The 19733-nt window shown below is 43.2% G+C and overlaps 1 protein-coding gene and 1 long non-coding RNA gene across 2 annotated transcripts in view; one reads left to right on the top strand and one right to left on the bottom strand.

Annotated features, from left to right (window-relative positions):
- Positions 1–2795: 2795 nt before the first annotated feature.
- Positions 2796–11754, top strand: LOC132214181 (uncharacterized). Its single transcript, XR_009448232.1, has 3 exons — positions 2796–3288; positions 6798–6932; positions 11647–11754. It is a non-coding gene; the product is annotated as an uncharacterized LOC132214181 (long non-coding RNA).
- A 2142-nt stretch (positions 11755–13896) lies between these two features.
- The window catches only part of ENTPD1 (ectonucleoside triphosphate diphosphohydrolase 1), a 94774-nt gene continuing 88937 nt past the window's right edge, over positions 13897–19733 (bottom strand). Inside the window, exons 9-10 of the mRNA XM_059660936.1 lie at positions 19174–19311; positions 13897–16230 (exon numbers count right to left, since the gene is read on the bottom strand). Coding sequence (XP_059516919.1) covers positions 16024–16230; positions 19174–19311 — 345 coding nt within the window. The 3' untranslated portion in view covers positions 13897–16023. The remainder of the gene's footprint in view (positions 16231–19173; positions 19312–19733) is intronic.

The raw sequence follows: 19733 nt of genomic DNA, 5'->3' as shown, positions 1-19733 counted from the left end.
AAGCCACAAACAAGACCCAGCTTAGAGGGCACAGCCCTCTTAGCATAATTAAGCTTGACCTTAGAAGTTCCCTAGATCCTTCCTAGGTAGCTAATGGGCTGTGGGAGGTGCAGCAAGTGCTGCCAAAACAAGTGAAACTCACAAGAACATTGTAACTATGGTGACCACTACCTTGTTTACCTCTGGCTATAAAATAAAGGCTCAGGTTGCCCTCTGGGTCTCTCTCTGTGGCCTCAGCCAGGCACTGGAGATCTACCTAGAGTCCTAGACCCAGCTTTTTCTCTTTGTCTTTTCTTCAATCCTTTGCTGCCCCCTCCCCCCCCCCCCCCCCCCCCCCCCCCCCCCCCCCCCCCCCCCCGCCTCAGGCTCACCGAGCCCTTGGCCCGGCCCAGCACAAGTAACTTTAATTAAAATATGTGGGAGCCTAATTGCCGGGAGTTTATTTTATTACTGCTTCAATTTCATCAGTAGTTACCAGCCTATTCAGGTTTTCTGATTCTTCCTGATTGAGTTTTAAAAGGTTGTGTTTTTCTAGTAATATGTCCATTTTGTCCAGGTTGTCTCCTTTGTTGGATTAAAGTCATTCATAGTATTTGTTTATGATCCTTTGTATTTCTGTGGAGTCATTTGTTACTTCACCTCTTTTGTTTGATTTTGTTTGGTTTCTATTTGTTTCCTGGTTTGTTCATAAATCTTGTTTATCCTTTCAAAGAACCAGCTCTTGGTTTTATTGATCTTTTGTATTTTTTTCCCTCTGTGTCATTTATTTCCGCTCTGATCTTTATTATTTCATTCCTTCTACTTATTCTGGGTTTTTCTTGTTGTTCTCTTCAAGTTGTAGTGTTAGATAACTTATTACCAGTCTTTCTTGTTATTTTGAGGTATGCCTTTTAGTACAATGAACTTGCATCTCAGGACTGCTTTCACTGTGTCCCATAGATTTTGGATTGTTGTGTTTTCATTGTCATTTGTTTCCAGGATGTTTTTTTTATTTCTTCTTTGTTCTCTTTGGTAACCCATTCATTGTTTAATAGCATGCTATTAGCCTCCATATATTTGTTTTTGAGCATTTTTATTGTAGCTGATTTCTAATTTCATGCCATTGTGGTCTGAGAATATGCTTGATATGATTTCAATCTTCTTAAATTTGTAAAGACTTAGCGTGTGTCCTAACATGTGGTCTATCTTTGAAAATGTCCCATGTGCACTTGAGAAGAATGTATATTCTGTAGCTTTGGGGTGGAATGTTCTAAAGATGTCAATTAGTTCCAGAAAAGAGAATTTTGAATTTACTTTCCATTCTTCAAGGACTTCTAAAAGGAACTTAAAATCAATAGCTGGCTTACTGATGCCTATATCTTCAAATTTTATCTGCTAATCTACAAAGAACATTAGCAGTGATAATCCTATAGAGAGTTAAATTATAATAAATTATAAAATGAAAACCTTATTATAGAAGAAATTATTAATCAAACATTTTTACATACCTGGAAATGTTTCTGACCTGGTTCATTTATCATTCCATAAATGATTATAAACAAAATGATTATAAACCAAGTATTGGATAAAATTGAAGATGTAGATGAAAACTTAATTTGCTCTATTGAAAACATCATGTGGAAGAAAGGAAAAATTATAACTCACACTTTTACCTTCTTACAGCAATTCAACTTTCTGTGTTAGAAAACTTGCTCCAACAGGTAAACCCATCTTCTCTTAAAGGATACTGCTAATTTACAATTCTTGCCGTGAAAACCTTTTCTAAAAGATAAGGCAATTGAGACTTGCTATTTTTGTTTCAGAGGATCTGAAGGTCCATAAGGAAAGCCTGAAAAATAAACTCAAGTAGTTCATTCAGCCTTTTCTTGCTTAGCATTTAAAAATCTCTGGGTTCTGCAAATTAATCCAACAGTGCCTTTATCATTATGGTGATGCCTCAAATAAAAATTCCTAAAGCCGATTTTACTATTTTATATTTGTGTAAATGTAGTACTGTATTCAATCACCTTGATTACTTCAGTCACATGCCATTTGTTTTCAGGAGTGTTTGTAGAATAAAATTATGGGAAAATCTCTAGAGTACGCAATGGTCACAAAACCCACACTCTGGTATAGAGTAGTATTTCTTTAATTATGAGCTAACTAGAAATTTGTTTTTCCTTCAGTTTCCCCCCAGCTGCTGTTGTAAATATTTCCAAATATATTAATCCACTTTCCTTCCTCAGAACTGAATTCAGTCCAAAATCCAATTTTATCTTTATCTTAGTTTATCTATTGTCATATAGCATGATGAATGCTTTCTGAACTCCCTAATGTGGAAGGAAAAATTATGACTCACTTTTACCTTCTTACAGCAATTCAACTTCCTGTGTTAGAAAACTCGCTCCTACAGGTAAACCCAATCTTCTCTTCAAGGATACTGCAGATTTACAATTAGCAGTGTCTCTGAAATCATGCTCCTCTGTGACCACCAAGAGCACTTTGAATTCGTAATTTTTGTTTATTACATCCCATTTTGCAAGTTCATCTTTCGGCCTGCCCTAAAGCGAGAGGCTGGGGCGAGCCCTCACCTACCCTCCACCAATCCTTGCAAGGTGCTCAACACACAGTAGGCACTCAGTAGTAAAACGGTCAGTCTAGGATTTGATGCTATTCAAGCACTGTCATCGGATGGACAGGCTCTGGAGACTACAAGTCCCAGAGGCCCGTGCGGGGCTGGCCCTGGTTACCTGGGTCCACCCGCTGTTTTTCCCGTAGTTCAGGACTCCAACCAGGCAAAATCCTGGAGAGCCCGACCGAGAAGGGCTGAGGGGCTTTGAGCCGCAGTACGACCTTCACCTGGACAGACAGTGGATTTCTGCTTCGTCTGGGTGGCGAGGGCATAACGGGCCGTTTACCGCACACTAGAAGGCACCAACCGCCCCGCACCGCTCCAGACGGGCACACCAAACGCCCGCCGCCCGTTTCGCGCTCACGCCCCACGGCGGCCAAGGAGCATGCGCGCTACGGCGCGCCGGGGTGCGCTGCCCCGAGCGTGCGCCCCAGGAAATCTGTGCGCGACGTCCGTTCGCACGCGGCCTGACTGTGTGGCTCGCATTGGAGCGCCCGCGTCTGTCACTCCTGCCCTCGCCTCCACAGTAACGCGCGCGGTGGGAGCTCTGATCACCCACCTGGATGGGTGCCCCAGTGGCGACAGCTGCTCCGGGGGAAAGGTCTGAGAGCGGTGTGGCCCGGGTCGTGGGAGCCCCGCACCTCTGGCGTCGAGGTGAAGGATAGCTCCAGCGACGGGTGAGTACCGGCCGCTGCGGGCCCGCAGCCTCCAGAGCAGTGGGCATTCCCGGGGGAGGATGCTCCCCAGCCCGCCGTCGAAGAGCGGCCGCTCGCGCCCTGGAGGTGCGCTCGGGAGCTGCGGGCGGGCCGGCCGGCCAGGGCGCAGAGGGGCCGGCGGTGCGGAGATGGCGCGGGGCACCCACGTACCAGTCGTCTGTCTCCCGCCGCCTCTGCCTGCCGAGGCGCAGTTCTTTGATTTCAGGTGTGTTGCGTCTGGCATCCCCAAGAGCGCCCTGGATATTCGGGGGCTCTATTTTCTTCCTGGAGCTTGCTGTTAGTGTAGCCAGTTTAACACTTTACAAGTCTTTAAAAGATGGAATGCCAGACCCGCTCACTCTTGTCAGGACATCTTCGCTTTGCCAACAAACCGCTTACGTTTGTTTTTCTTGTCCGTAAGCTTTTCTATGCTGTATTCTAAGGACAAATGAAACTAGTGTTTTATTAGATGTTTTACAAGATGAAAGAGTTCTTTAATACATATATATATCATCAACACTAATAAAAGAGAAAAATGGTAATTGGCCTACGAGCTACCCTTTTCATTGGCTAATCAGGGCTATATGCAAATTAACTGCCAACTAAGATTGGCAGTTAACTGCCAACAAGATGGCGGTTAATTTGCATATGTAGGCACAATGCAGGGAGGTGAAAGGGAAAGCAGGAAGAAGCCCCCTGCCACTGACAGTGATCGGAAACCCAGGGGGGAGCTAAGAGGTGGGGGGCAGGGCAAAGGCAGCCCTGGGGCCGCCTTTGCCCTGCCCCCCAGCCATGATCAGAGAATCAGGTGCCTTTTCCGCCCTGGCCAGTGATAGCAGGAAGTAGGGGTGGAGCCGGCGATGGGAGCTGGGCACGGTCGAAGCTGGCAGTCCCGGGAGCTAGGGGTCCCTTGCCTGGGCCTAAAGCGAAGCCCACGATTGTGGGGCTGCTGCAGCTGCAGGTCCCCGCTGCCCGGGCCGGACGCCTAGGCCAGAGGCGTCCGGCCTGGGCAAGGGGCCGATCCTGCGATTGGAGGGTGATGGGTGTCAACACCTGAGGGCTCCCAGTATGTGAGAGGGGGCAGGCTGGGCTGAGGGACACTCCCCCACACACACCCAGTGCACGAATTTCGTGCACCGGGCCCCTAGTATATATATAATTTGATTTTTTACGGAGAGGGATAGAGAGTTAGAAACATCGATCAGCTGCTTCCTGCACACCACCTGCTGGGGATGTTCCCGCAACCAAGTTACATGCCCTTGACCGGAATCGAACCCTGGACCCTTGAGTCCACAGGATGACGCTCCATCCACTGAGCCAAACCGGTTATGGCAAGAGTTCTTTTTAATCAAATAATTTTGGAAATGCAAACTGCTGCTACCATGAACATCAGCTTATTAAAAGCCTTTAGCATTCCTGAAGTAGAAATTTATTCAGTTTTATTTAACCAGCCATTTTCTCACCTTGAGCACAGAATTGTTTCCCCCACAGAATCAGCATTAACATGATATAAGATAGTATTTGGCAAACTCCAAACTATTTGGCAAATATTGAACTAAGTAATCTCTATGATCCCTTCAAAATCTCAAATACTATGACTCTAATAATTTGTGTTTATTCTGGCAGTATATCTAAAACTGAATCAAGGCTATCGGATGGCACTACAATTTCTTCTATGATTTACACACATGTGCACACACATATACAAATGCATATACATTTATGTATAGACATACAAATATACATACACTTATGTATATACTAGAATTTATTCTATAACTCACACACATGTATATATATGTATTTTTATAAGCTGATAGAGGCAATTTAAAAATTATCTTGAAACCTTTTCTCTCTACACTAAAAATGTTTTGCACTCTCTCAGCATTTTTCTCAGTAAACTAATCTCAAGGAATAGTTTTTTATTAAATCACAAGGAATAGTTTTTTTCTTCTTAAAAATTCAATTATGTAACTACTAGTAGTCCTGTGCACGAATCCCTGTGCCAGTAGCTCGCAGCTACCCTCCTGTAGCTCTCCTCCCGCTGCCCCCGCGCCCCCTCATAGCTTGCTACCCTGTCCCCTCCTGTAGCTCTCTGCCGCCTGCTTGTAGCTCGCTGCCCCTCTCCTGCTGATCCGTGATTCAGTCGTTACGTGGTCGGTAATGACCATTTGCATATTACATCTTTATTATATAGGACTATCCTATATAATAAAAACATAATATGCAAATTGTCCCCTTGACTGGGAATTGTCCAGGAATTCGATCAGGTGGTGGGGCCAGGAGGGAGGCAGGCCCCAGCCAGCAGCCGGAAGCCTTTAGGGACCCTACCAGTGCATGAATTTTGTGCACTGGGCCTCTAGTTTCCTTTAAAGTGAGATTATCTATTGTACACTAATTTAATACAAGTTAGACATTAATGGGCTGTTCTTCTACTCTGTTGTTCTTCCAGCCTTAATTCTTACCTCAAAATATGCAGCATTTTGCTACCTGAACAGTTTTGATTTTTCTCTTCTCTTGGAGAAGTAATGCCCTCTTCCTTTTCACTTACCTACTACTGACAGGCCTAAGAAGGGACCATAGCACACAAAAAATAGAGTTGTTTCTAGACACTAGTGAATATTTACATTAAAAACCTGCTAGAATTATCTCACAAATGTTTATTTTAGTAGAGATTTATTAAAAGAAAGGTTTTAGCCCTGCCGATGTGGCTCAGTGATTGTCAACCCATGGACCAGATGGTCACAGTACGATTCCCAGTTAAGACACCTGCCTGGTTGTGGGCTCAATCCCTAATAGGGGGTATACAGGAGGCAGCTGATAATGATTTTCTCTCATCATTGATGTTTCTCTCCCTCTCTCCTCCCTTCCTCTCTGAGATCAATAAAAAATATATTTTTAAAAAGCAGCCTTAAAAAAGAGAGGTTTAGGTTTAAACATATAAAAAACAAAACTTACAATTTAAAATAGGTGATTCATTAGCCTTCTTCAGCTTCTCAGTGTCAAGTATTCTAAGAGATTGTCTATAAGTAACATAACTCATTGATTTACTGCTACACCAAAATTATTCTGCTATTCTCTTTAACTTCATAATCTAAAAGACTGCTGTGGTCCTAATTCTCCCAGCAGGAGGAAGATGGCCTTGTAAGATATATTCTACCTCCTTTCATACAAGGTGCATCCTTCTGTACAATTAAGTACCTTACACCTGTTTACTTTTACCATGTTGCATAATGCAATAATCCTGCCCATCTTTGCTATTTGACAGTTGGTAAAAGAGTACATTTATTTCTTCTTTTGCACAGTGCCCTCCATAAAGTTTAAATCCTTTTCTGTGATTATAATTGTAAACACTGTTTCTGCAAGATTTGCAAAATTATGATAACTGATGAGATTCTGTAATAGGTGTATATTCTATTCTACTTTTGTTTACATTTTAAAATTTTAATAATAAAAAAGTTAAAAGTAACTTGTTTCTGTTATATTATTAGACTGATCTGTCCAGAATATAGTTGAAGAATACATCCTTCAAATGGATTTAACTGCAGGAGACAGAGCAAATTCTTCACAGGGACTTTAATCTACATGTGTATCCCAAGAAGATGATTCAGTTGACTACTATAGAGGTAAAAATTCAAGAACTATGGAACAACACAAAATAGCATATTTTTAAGCTACTTGATTCCAATTATGGTATGCCTATAGGTTGCAAAGCTGATGAGAAAGAGAACATTATGAAAAGACTACAATTGGTGCTGAGTTTACTTTAAAAACTGCTCACCATTTATCAATATCTGCCCCTTTTCGTTGTTACTTGTCAAAAAATTATCCTATACTAGGGGCCCGGTGCATGAAATTCGTGCACTGGGTGGGGGGGGGGGGAGTGTCCCTCAGCCCAGCCTGCCCCCTCTCACATACTGGGAGCCCTCAGGCGTTGACCCCCATCACCCTCCAATCGCAGGATCGGCCCCTTGCCCAGGCCTGAAGCCTCTGACAGAGGTGTCAGGCCTGGGCAGGGGACCCTCATTTCCCCCCATCACTGGTTCTGCCCCCAGCCCAGGCCTGATGCCTCTGGCCCAGGCATCAGGCCTGGGCAGGGGACCCCCAGACCCCTCCGATTGCTGGCTCTGCCCCTTGCCCAGGCCTGATGCCTCAGCCAGAGGCGTAGACCTCCATCACCCTCTGATCACCTGATCGGCCCCTTGCCCATGCCCGACGCCTCCGCCAGAGGTGTCAGGCTTGGACAGGGGACCCCCATCTCCCCCCAATCACTGGCTCTGGCCCCCGCCCAGACCTGAGGCCTCTGGCCCAGGAATCATGCCTGGGCAGGGGACCCCCATCTCCCTCTGATCGCTTGCTCCACCCCCCGCCCAAGCCTGACGCCTCTGACCCAGGCTTCAGGCCTGAGCAAGGGGACCATCATATCCCCCCAATCCCCGGCTCAGCCCCCCGCCCAGGCCTGATGCCTCGGCCAGAGGAGTTGACACTCATCACCCTCCAATCACCAATCACCGGATCGGCCCCTTGACCAGGCCTGAGGCCTCCGGCAGAGGTGTCAGGCCTGGGCAGGGGACCCCCAGCTCCCTGCGGTTGCAGTCTCCACCCCTGCCCAGGCCTAACGCCTCTGGCTGAGGCATCCGGCTCAGGCAGCAGGGACCCGCAGCTGCAGCGGCCCCGCGATCGTGGGCTCCGCTTTAGGCCCAGGCAAGGGACCCCTAGCTCCCGGGACTGCCAGCTTTGACCGTGTCCAGCTCCCATCGCTGGCTCCACCCCTACTTCCTGCTATCACTGGCCAGGGTGGAAAAGGCACCTGATTCTCTGATCATGGCTGGGGGGCAGGGCAAAGGCGGCCCCAGCTCTTAGCTCCCCCCTGGGTTTCCGGTCACTGTCAGTGGCAGGGGGCTTCTTCCTGCTTTCCCATTCACTTCCCTGCATTGTGCCTACATATGCAAATTAACCGCCATCTTGTTGGCAGTTAACTGCCAATCATAGTTGGCAGTAAACTGCCAATCATAGTTGGCAGTTAATTTGCATATAGCCCTGATTAGCCAATGAAAAGGGTATCGTCGTACACCAATTACCATTTTTCTCTTTTATCAGTGTAGATAATAAAAGGCTAATCTGCAAATTGACTGAACAGCAGAACAACTGGTCGCTATGACATGCACTGACCACCAGGGGGCAGATGCTCAATCCAGGGGCTGCCCCCTGGTGGTCATTGCGCTCCCACAGCCAACCTTCTGCAACCAGCCAACCTCCCGTGGTCCCTCCCCCCGGCCGGCCTGCCCTGATAGGTGCTGATTGCTGGGCCTCTAGTTTCATAATAAAAATAAGTTGTATGTCAAAAGGCAACTTGTGTTATTACAAATCAGTCATTTACATCTTCCATTTTTTTAGTACAAGTATTTATAAGGAAACCGGCAATATGGAGTACACATAATTATTGCTCTTTAAAACTGGAAATCTATTTGATTTATTGAGACTCTGTTTAGTTACATATGCTAATGGTTGCATTTCTAGTTGCAAACTTCGTAAAAAAATAATTTTCTATAATTCATATTTATTTTACAGATAATTATGTACATAGAAGCAGGAGTTTGAACTTCCACCTGGCTAGTTAAACTACAAAATCATAATGTTTTGAAACCCATCAGAACTAAATTCCTAAAAGTACTAGCCCTTTCACCCCTGGTAGAGTAACAGGAGGGAAAAAATCCATTGAAATAAAAAGAAACCAGCTGAAGTTTTAAAGAATTTTTAAAGGTTTCACATGCGTTTGCATTATGGATCACCTACCAGCTCTTTCCCATAGGCTTCTACTAAGAACATCAGGGTAGTACATAGAAGGCTAGGGGCAGGGCAGAAAAGCTGGGAGAAATCCCTCTGAGGCACACCAGGTCTCCACTGATTGTGAGGCAGTTAGTTCCCCAAAGGCAAAGGACAGGGGAGACAGAAATCTCAGGAGGTACAGAAAACTGACCAAAACAGCACTGAGGCTTATTGTGTAAGGAAAGGAGTAAGGTTTGTAAGTAGCATTTGAGCTGGCCCACTGTGGAATGGTCTGCCGAAAGAAACACAGCAGTCAGGGAGTATATTACCACTTACCTGAGAGCCATGGAATGATAAAATAGTGGAGATCTTTAATACCCGAAGATCCCTGGACAGCAGTACTGGCATTACCTGGCAGTTAGAAATGTAGACCTCAGCCTTACCCTAGACCTACTAAACCATTTTTTTAAAAATATATTTTATTGAGTTTTTACAGAGAGGAAGGGAGAGAGATAGAGAGCTAGAAACATCGATGAGAGAGAAACATGGATCAGCTGCCTCCTGCACATCTCCCGCTGGGGATATGCCCGCAACCCAGGTACATGCCCCTGACCGGAATCGAACCTGGGACCTTTCAGTCCGCAGGCCGACGCTCTATCCACTGAGCCAAACCGGTTTCGGCCCTACTAAACCATTTTTTAATTAAAATAAAATACTTTTTATTTCAACAAGATCCCTGGGTGAGTCATATACACATTAAATTTTGATGTGTGACCCTTTAATGTGCATTCTAATCCTTAAAATTCTACTTTAATATGTATAATCAAATGCTGAGTGGTTAGCTATACAGAAACAAAATGCATAGCCCAAGAAGGAAGATGCAATGTGGGTAATCAAAGAAGGCTTCATTGAGGAATCAGGAGTTGAGCTGGTCTTTAAAAGCTGGAGGAAGAGGATAGACCTATCAAGAGATAACATAAGTAAGGATACTGAAGCAGAAATAGTGGTGTGGACCAGCCCCCTAGCAGTGGACAGGGAGATTAACTAGGACTGTTACCTGGTTCTTCCTAAAAAATACCCCTGAGCCCAACTGTTCAAAATGAAATGGGCCACAAGGAGTATAACCCAGACCCTGAGTAGAAGGGTGTCAGTGTTCTACAGATAAGGATGTGGAAGCAAAGGGAAGCAGCAGTTTATTCTGACTTGGAGATTTAGAGAAGGCTTCACTGAGTGAAGGAGCATTTGAACTGAGCTTTGAAGGTAGAGTGGGACAAAGGTATTCCAAGTTGAACAAATAACACCTGAAGTGTCAGTGTCAGATGAAGAATCAGGCGTGGATCAAAAGACACAAATGTCTATTGGAGCATTTAACCTTATTTTGTAGGCAAAGGAAAACCAACAACAGTTTTAGTTGGCGAGCAATGTGATTAGGCCTGCTTTTTATAAAGATTAATCTGGCAGTAATAGATTGGCAACAAGACCACCATTCCTGGTATCAGGTCTTTACTGAGGTGATAATAATAAGATTGGAAAGGTGAGTCAAAATGAAAAATGTTGCCAAGGCAAAGTGGGCAGTTATTACTGATGAAGTTGATTCTGATCTTCGTTACTTGAGGTAGTTGTGGTATTAATCATGATAAAATGCAGGAGGAGGGACAGGTTTAGGAGGAAAAGTAGAGTTCAGTTTAGCTCATCCTAAATACACTCTATTTCCGCCTTAGCTCCCAAGACTTTCCCCCCTCTCTTCATAAATTATAAGGGGTTATGATGCTCTTAGGTGACTGTATAGCACTTGTCATGTTCACTGGTGAGCTTTGCGATTCAACATATACACAAAAGGGGCATAAAAACAAAAAGTCAACTCAAGTGCTGATGATGCCATCATTGTATCATCAATTTAAATTTAGAAATTTATTAAAAATAGAGAAATGCAAAAGGTATAGCAATGCTTTTATCACATGTAGTCTTACATGGCACTTTTCTAAAGAAAAGGCTTGTGAAGAAACCCCTTTCCCCATTATTAAAAATCCATTATACCTGTGATAGTAGATTCATGTGCAAATAAAAACTTGGGTACTTACCTACACTTGATCATAAACATATAAAATTAGGACAATAAATAGATGCATGGTCTTTCAGAAAATCTACGATTTTAGAATATGAGGCTGATTGGGGAGCTTCCAGAGCACCCTGATTAAGGCTGTGAAAGGGAGTTGCAGCTTAATGACGTCTTGGAAATAATGACATGTTTTTAAAAGAATATTCCTTAGAAAGGTAAGTAGATTAATTTACAGAAAACACACTTTATGTTTTAGTTAATGAGACACTTTGGTAGATTGGAAAGCCAGGCCCAGTGCTTCACTCCTTCTCTGTGTTAGAATCAATCATCCATATCCTTTGCCATATAACTTGGCCATTCTTCCCAGTGTTTTTCCAACTTGCTAATGTTGTGCTTGGTCATATGACTTATTCAGATCAATAGAATGTGTATGGAAGTGATGGGCCATCCTGGCCAAGGTTTTAAGAGGTATTCTAGGTTTCCTCTCACTCTCTTGTACCTCTGCCATTCAGCATGAGAACATGGCTCAGGAAGACACCAGGCAAGGAGACTGAGGCACATGCAGCAGGCCTGAAGCAGAGCAACCCAGTTGACTTGCAGACCCATGAACAAGAAAATCACCATTTACTATGGTAAGCCACTGAAACTTTGAGTTTGTTGTCATTTTAATAAATACATTTTTTAATTGATTTCAGAGATGAAGGGGGAGAGAGAGAGAAACATCGGTGTTAAGAGAGAATCATTGATTGCTGCTTCCTGCACGCCCCACACTGGGGGTCGAGCCCACAACCCAGGTATGTGCCCTGATCGAGAATCGAACTGTGACCTCCTGGTTCATAGGTCGATGCTCAACCACTGAACACACTGGCTGGGCTGTTATTATTAATTTTAAAACTAAAACTTAACAAACTGATACATGGTTAATGAGCACAGCTAACTAAGAGCAACTGTCATGTTCTAACAAGATAGCAATGATTAGAATCTGAATCAGACAGGGATCTGACCAGTTTGGATGAAATTCAGCTCATCTTTTAAACTGACAATAAAGGAGAATATATTTTAATAGTGATTTTACTATTTTATGGTAAACTTTGCTCTGTGAGCTATTATCTCTATTTTAATATTCAATGTACACTTGACTATAAAGTAGGAGCATCAGAATTACTTATATTATCGTTTTATTGTTGAATCCAGATTGAATTTTCCAAAGGTCAGGCATGTTGACCTGAATAATAGACATCTCTCCCTTCACAAAAAAAGGCAACAAAACCTGAGGAATAAAATGAAATGTGGGGCTAGAATCTTAAAAGCTTGTTTAAGAATAATGTTAAACTTCATATATAATAAATAATAGCAAGAAGGTTATAGCATCTGTAGCTGTCTTTAAAAAAAATCCCCCTCAAAAAAAAAATCCCCCCCCCCCTCAAGAGAAAGAAGGAGGATTATTATATGTATCCTTTTGGCTTTGAATGTATTTTTATACCTGTGCTGTCCAATATGGTAGCCATGAGTCACATGTGACTACTGAGCACTTGAAATATAGTTAATCTTAATTAAGATGTAGAGTAAGTATAATTATACACAACAGACTTCAAAAGCTCAATATGAAAAAAATAAACATCTCATTAATTTTATATTAACTACATGTCAAAATGCTAATATTTTGGATATAGTGGTCACTTCATTAAACCATCCATAGTCACTCAGTTTGATTGTACCATATTTTTCTTTTTTTTTCTTTTTTAATATATTTTATTGATTTTTTACAGAGAGGAAGGGAGAGAGATAGAGAGTTAGAAACATCGATGAGAGAGAAACATCGACCAGCCGCCTCCTGCACATCTCCTACTGGGGATGTGCCCGCAACCCAGGTACATGCCCTTGACCGGAATCGAACCTGGGACCTTTCAGTCCACAGGCCGACGCTCTATCCACTGAGCCAAACCGGTTTTGGCGTACCATATTTTTCTTACAGAGGTCTTGACTGTTACAACATTAAAATGAAGTATACCTTATTAAGGTGAAACCTTTATAATTCTCTCTCTCTCTCTCTCTCTCTCTCTCTCTCTCTCTCTCACACGCACGCACGCACGCACGCACGCACACCCTAATTAACTTGAATTCTTTTGTCTACAGAAGTAACCACTTCAGATTTTTCCCCCAGTGGGTTCATAAAAATAAAAAGTTTCCCACCTTCTAAAGGAATGGGATCACCAGAATCAAGTATGGGTGAAAGTCTAAGAAGGAATGGCAATCATTTATAACCAGTAGGTAATCCAATATTAAAATTTTGATATAATCTATTTTTCTTCGCCTTCCTCATTCAGAATGGCCAAAAGCAGATTCCTAGATCTGCCTCAAAATCCTCTGTCTCTACTACAGATGAGGTTGTGTCTGCTAATCATGATTTGATACTTATAATAAGTGGAGTTTGGCTCCCAAATACCTTTAAGATTTTTTTATTTTTTATTTTTTGGATCCAGGCAATAAGACAGAAATGGAATAAGAAAAGATTTAGGTGTTTACAGAAGGAAACTTGTGAGTTCTAATTTCAACTTGCTAAGGGGTAAGGTTTAGAAAAGAAAAAGCAATAAAGTTGGGGCAGAGACATGAGTTGGCGCTGCCATATACTAGTTTATATGCCCTTTGTTTGTAAAATAGAAATAATAACACCTTGTGGGGGTTTTTAGGACTAGAATAGGTAATGTGCCTGACAGTGCTTTGTATATGTAGACATAAGGACGACAGGAGCTGCTACTGGCTCTATTTTTATGACCTTTTATTTTAAATATTATCATCAATTACTATTTATTTGATTCTGAACTGCTGTGCAGTGAGCAAGCAATATAATTAAGAAGCCAGGAGTATGGGAATCATTGATAAGCATCATACGTCACATATGTTACCATGCAAAGTACGTGAAAAGTACATGAACAGAGTATCAGTGCTGCCATGAGCGCCTTTGTGGGCTTAAAGCAATATTAAATCCCAAATCCATCAGGAAACAGGTCTTCTGTGTACTTCCCTTTCTACCATGCCTATAAGCCCTGTACTCATGCAGAGAGTTAAGCACATGCTTTGAAGTTATGAGACTGTCTAGTAGTATATATGGGAGAGAAAATAATGATAAAGTGCATGCCAGACTTTGCCTCAATCATTTGAGCAAGTGACTTAGCATCTCTGAGTCTCACTTGCTGTTTCTATGAAGTGGAATGGTAGTACCTACCTTCAAATTTTTGTGAAGATTAAATGAGAAAGTTAATGTAATGCGCCTGGACACAGAGCATAGTAGATAACAAATGCTCAATAAATACTAGCTATAACAATATAGTTACTACTACTAGAAAGAGGTTAAACATGCCCTAATTTGACTTCTTATTCCTGATCAAGGTACAACACTTATATTCAGCTGGATACTGTAAAAAAATGACTTGATTACTCAAGAGATGTAGGGATATTTGGCTTCTAGTTTGTGGGCGAGCTTTTCCTCCCCCCTCCCCTGCGCCCCCCTCTCCTCACTAAATCCACCCCACATCAGCTCAATAGTCACTCCTGGGGAAAGTTCAGAGTAGCACTTCACCACCCCATCCGGCTAAAAAAGTAACTCTCACCAATCCTTAAAGAAAGGCACAGAGTCTCTGCATATTTCCGTGACAAGGTCCGTACTGCTGCTTCTCCCACAAAATATAACATGGAATAAGTAAATACAACTCCTACTTGTATGACAGAAGTGGCATCTTCACTTACAGATCTGGTTCCTGGCACATTTTGATGTGTAAATACCGTGACAGCAAAAAGGCATGTCATGCTGCACTAACGCAGCTCTCTCGCTAAAGTAAACACTGGGAAAACAGATATGGCATGGCTTTAAACTCAATAGCATCTTTTTGGTGCAGTTGACTAGTATATTGCCTATTAACTGAAAGGTTGGTGCTCTGACCTACCCAGGAGTGGTCTTGTCTCCAGCCAATTTTTGGTGATGAAAATATTCTGGAATTAGATAGTGGAGATGATTGCACAACACTGTAAATGCAGTGCTGCTGAATTGTACCTGTTAAAATGGTGAATTATGTGTATTTTACTACAGTAAAAACAATACTCCAGGGTGCATTTCTCAGCCCTCCATTGTAACTATATTTTCCTTCCTGACATGTACACATCCACCATGTAGTATATGTCCTGGTATCTGAATGCCTATATGTACATCAGCTTTTCAAAAATCTCTGGTGTCAATGTTTCATTCTGTAGCATTTTGGCATCACCCAAGAATATGTGATTCATCCACATCCCTGTTTTGGATTCGATTGAATATTAACTGCACAAGCACATAAATTCCCTTACAAGACTCTTTGGTCCTAGGACATATTTGCCTATTGGAAAATTCTCCCATGCAAAGGGCAGACTGGGAATGGGATGTGTGTCTGCCCTCTCCAAAGGCATTGTATGGCTTTCTTAATAAATGCAAAATGAGAGTAAAAGGGTCTGTAAGATTGCAGTGAGATTCTTCTTTTAGCCAGCACAAGTTCTCAGCACAGGATTCAGGACTCTCTCCTTCTGGATAAAACCAATATAATTCTTTTCTAAAGCAATGATCATGAAAGATGGCAGGTTTTTAAGACCTACACGAACACAGAGCACATAAAAGAAAAGGGAGGAGAAGGTTTGGGAAAGACTCACAAAAGAGACAGTGTCCATCAGGAAGTCCTTGAGGCAGAAGGTGGTGAATACTTTCCAAGGAAAGACTTCAGCAAAGCCAGAGAAGCTTCATACAGGTCAAAACTGGCCTTAGTGAGCAAGGAAGGGTGACCTTGGACACCACTGCAGAGGAAAGTGCTCCCTGGTCAAGTTTTTTTCCCCTCATTCCAGCCAGCAGATTTCAGCTGCTCCTGCTATACCCTGTCTTTCTGGAAATATGAAGGCTTGTGAAAGATGATCAAGCCTATGAAAACTGCTGCGACCAGGATCAGGGAGAAGAGGACCATGAGGGAGACATAAGTGGAATGGGAGAGAGGTTTGGACACCGGCTGCTCAGCTGGGATCATGTTGGTCAGGTTCAGCATATAGCCCAAAGTCCATCCCACGTCAGTGTGCCGGATCTGCAAAGAGTGAGGAAAATCTGTTTCTGGTCTGAGGATTTAATGAGCTTTCACACACATACCCGCCCCCACCCCACCCCCACACACACCCATCCATAACACTGAGCCACCAGAAAGTGGATAAGCACTACATTCAGCTCTCTACAGGGATTACTTCTACGTTCTACACTGAGAATTTGGTTATGGGGCAAATGAAGCAGGGGCAAGTGATTAAGAAGGAGTTTGGAGCCTCACTACTATATTCCCAAAATTTAGAGAGGATCTTGGTGACTGCCCACTTCTCCTGCAGAACTTCTAAGAACATAAATAGGTCTTCGGAGATTTGCATTCCTTATTTGTTGTTTGTGTGAATGTCAGGGGTCAAGGGTGACGAAGGAAGGGAGGTAGGAGGTGACAGAAATCAGACCAAGGGTAAGAGAATAATGCTGGTCCCTGGCCTTTTATATCTATGTCAGGACCAGGAATCTCATCCATATAAACCAGGACTTCTTTATGATTCAAGTAGGGGAAATTGGGGAATAATCCCAGCAAGACAATATTGCTTTATGGAAGTTGGAAGACTGCATATACATGAGAATGGATTCTTATTAAATGATAAAACATGCTCTGATCCTGCCATCTTCCTGGAAATAATTTCCAGTTGCCTCAAAATTTATTGGAATAACCCAGCTGGCAAGACTCAGTGGTTGAGCATCAACCTATGAACCAGGAGGTCACAGTTTGATTCCGGGTCAGGGCACATGCCCGGGTTGTGGGCTCAATCCCCAGTGTGGGGCATGCAGTAGGCAGCCGATCAATGATTCTCTATCATTGATGTTTCTCTCTCTCTCTTCCTTTCCCTTCCTCTCTGAAATCAATAAAAATATATTTTTAAAATACTTATTGGAATATAGGTAGTCTATGAATAATAAATAATTTTGGAATTTTTTAAAAATATATTTTATTGATTTTTTTATAGAGAATTAGAAACATCTATGAGAGAGAAACATCGATCAGCTGCCTCCTGCGCACCCCCTACTGGTGATGTGCCCGCAACCAAGTTACATGCCCTTGACTGGAATTGAACCTGGGACCCTTCAGTCTGCAGGCTGATGCTCTATCCACTGAGCCAAACCGGTCAGGGCTGGAAATGTTTTTATTACATGAGTTGTGCATGGTCATAGTAGAAAAGTTAGAAAGTATGTATACTCCTAAAAAGAAAAGATAAACCAGTATACTTCACCACTCAGAAGTTGCTGCTATTATCATTTTGTGACATATCCTCCTAGTCCTCTCTGTGAGGTTTTTCTATCCAAAAAAAATGGAATTAAATTGTATGTAGAATCATTCACTTAACAATACCTTGTAAAATCATCCTATGTCTCAAGGAATTTCTATAACATTATCACTGGCGTGAATTGCCTTATATGTTCATTTTTACTTTATCCATTATTTATAAATCCTAAAAATGGAGTAATTGGATAAATTAAGGTGCATATTTTAGGGTTCTTAGTACATCCTGCCGATAGTCTCCCCAAAGGTTGTGCCAATTTACATTCCAGCCAATACCGTGTGGAAATGTCTTCTGTCTCCTAAGCTCTTATCAGTACTGGGAATTAATAATTTGTACAAAAAGCCCACTTCCCTTTAATAAGGGACAGGAACCTTATCTGACTGTGTATGTCAAGGAAGGTTCCAGAGTTAGTTATCACCTGAGGTTTGGGAGCATTGGCTTATTACTGGAGTTCAGAGAATATAAATCACTTGTAAAGTTGACATAGATGTGTCCCTGTCTGATGGAATGAAAGGAAGACTGGGATATTAAAATAGGGAAAGATTTGTGTTCAAAATAAGCAAGGTCAGTGTTGGCAAGAGTGGAGTAGCCTCAAGGCTACGGTCTTCTGATTCAATGTTTTGTTTTACTTGAAATCATCATCCTATATAATAAAAGCCTAGGTGGCATCACGTGATGGCCGCCGTGACGTTGTCGCAAGATGGCCACCACAAGATGGCAGTTGGGGGCGATCGGGCCAGCAGGCGAGGACAGTTAGGGGTGACCAGGCCTGCACGGATGAGGACAGTTAGGGGTGACCAGGCCTGCAGGGAGGCACAGCTGGGGTCAACCAGGCTGGCAGGGGAGGGGCAGTTGGGGGCAAGATCAGGCCAGCAAGGGAGGGCAGTTGAGGGTAATCAGGCCAGCAGGGGAGCAGTTAGGCATCAATCAGGCCGATGGGAGAGGTTAGGGTGGCGATCAGGCAGGCAGGCAGGCAGGCAGGCAGGCAAGTGGTTAGGAGCCAGCAATCCCGGATTGTGAGAGGGGTGTCCGATTGCTGGTTTAGTCAGACATCCCCCAAGGGGTTCCAGATTGGAGAGGGTGCAGGCCGGGCTGAGGGACAACTCAGTCCCTCTCCACCCACCCCTATGCACAGACTTCGTGCACCCGGGCCTTTAGTATTTAATAAGGGGGTAGATTGTTTTTGCCATTATTGGATAAATGTAGAGAAATACTGTTCTTGAAATTTTTTCAAGTGAGTTGCCCATGAGTCATGCAGCAAATGTAAATGATTCTCTGCCTGGATACCTGCAGGTGGCGCTATGATAAAGCACAGCAGTGAGGTGCTTTCTTCTCCCCCCCCACCCCCCCCCCCCCCCCCCCCCGCCCTCCCCCGCGTTTAAAGCTCATGCTGAGCTTGGCTTCTAAGCCAAGACCTCCCATTCACAGCCACTCATCCCCTTCTTCACAGTGAGTTTTCAGATTGTTCATCTTCTTGAAGCTACACTCAACAAAGCCCCGGAGGGTTTTGGCACAAAATGCCAGCTTGGGTTTAGAAGTGAAGTGGTAGAACAGGACATCAGGCAAAAACTTAAATCAGGTTGACTCCTACCTCTTTCAAAGCCCAAAGCTGCTTCAGTCACAATCCAATCTCATCACCCCACCCCCAACCCACCAAGTACCCAAATTACCTCCTCCATGAAATGAATATCCTTCCAGGAATCAGGTGTGAAATGATAGCCCCCAAAAAGGAGAGTGATAATGTAGGTTCCAGAAAAGCAGTATTCACTCAGGTACTTCTCCTTCACATCACCAAACTGTGTCTTCAGCTGTAAGTGAAGTGAAAAATAGATCATACTTGTACAACAGGCACTTCTCCATTTCGTTTTCAGTTGATCTATTCTAGAGAGAGGAGAGCCCCAGCTCATGCAGACCTGCAAGTTTGGCCTCTCCAGAGGACTTTGGGAGTGTGCTGCACTCCTTCAGTGGGTGCAGGGGTTTATAGTTCAAGAATCTGTTTAGGGAACTTTTCCTCTAAGATTCTATGCGATCGTAACAAGAACTCCAGGAAAGAAGTTGTTTCTGTTTAGTAGGCCAGAAACACTTTCATCCCTCCTAAAACTTGCGTTGCACCATTAGATTAGCATGTTAGAGGTGTGAAAATTCTTGCATAAAAGAAATTCATTAATCTTCGTTTACTCAGAGTTTTCTATATGCTCTTGACCAGTCTGATTCAGAGCCTCTATAACGC

This window comes from Myotis daubentonii, chromosome 13 (genome assembly GCF_963259705.1).
Source record: "Myotis daubentonii chromosome 13, mMyoDau2.1, whole genome shotgun sequence".
In the NCBI taxonomy this organism is placed as follows: Eukaryota; Metazoa; Chordata; class Mammalia; order Chiroptera; family Vespertilionidae; genus Myotis; species Myotis daubentonii.
The sequence above is the reverse complement of the archived record's forward strand: the minus strand, read 5'-3'. Positions and strand labels throughout refer to the sequence as shown.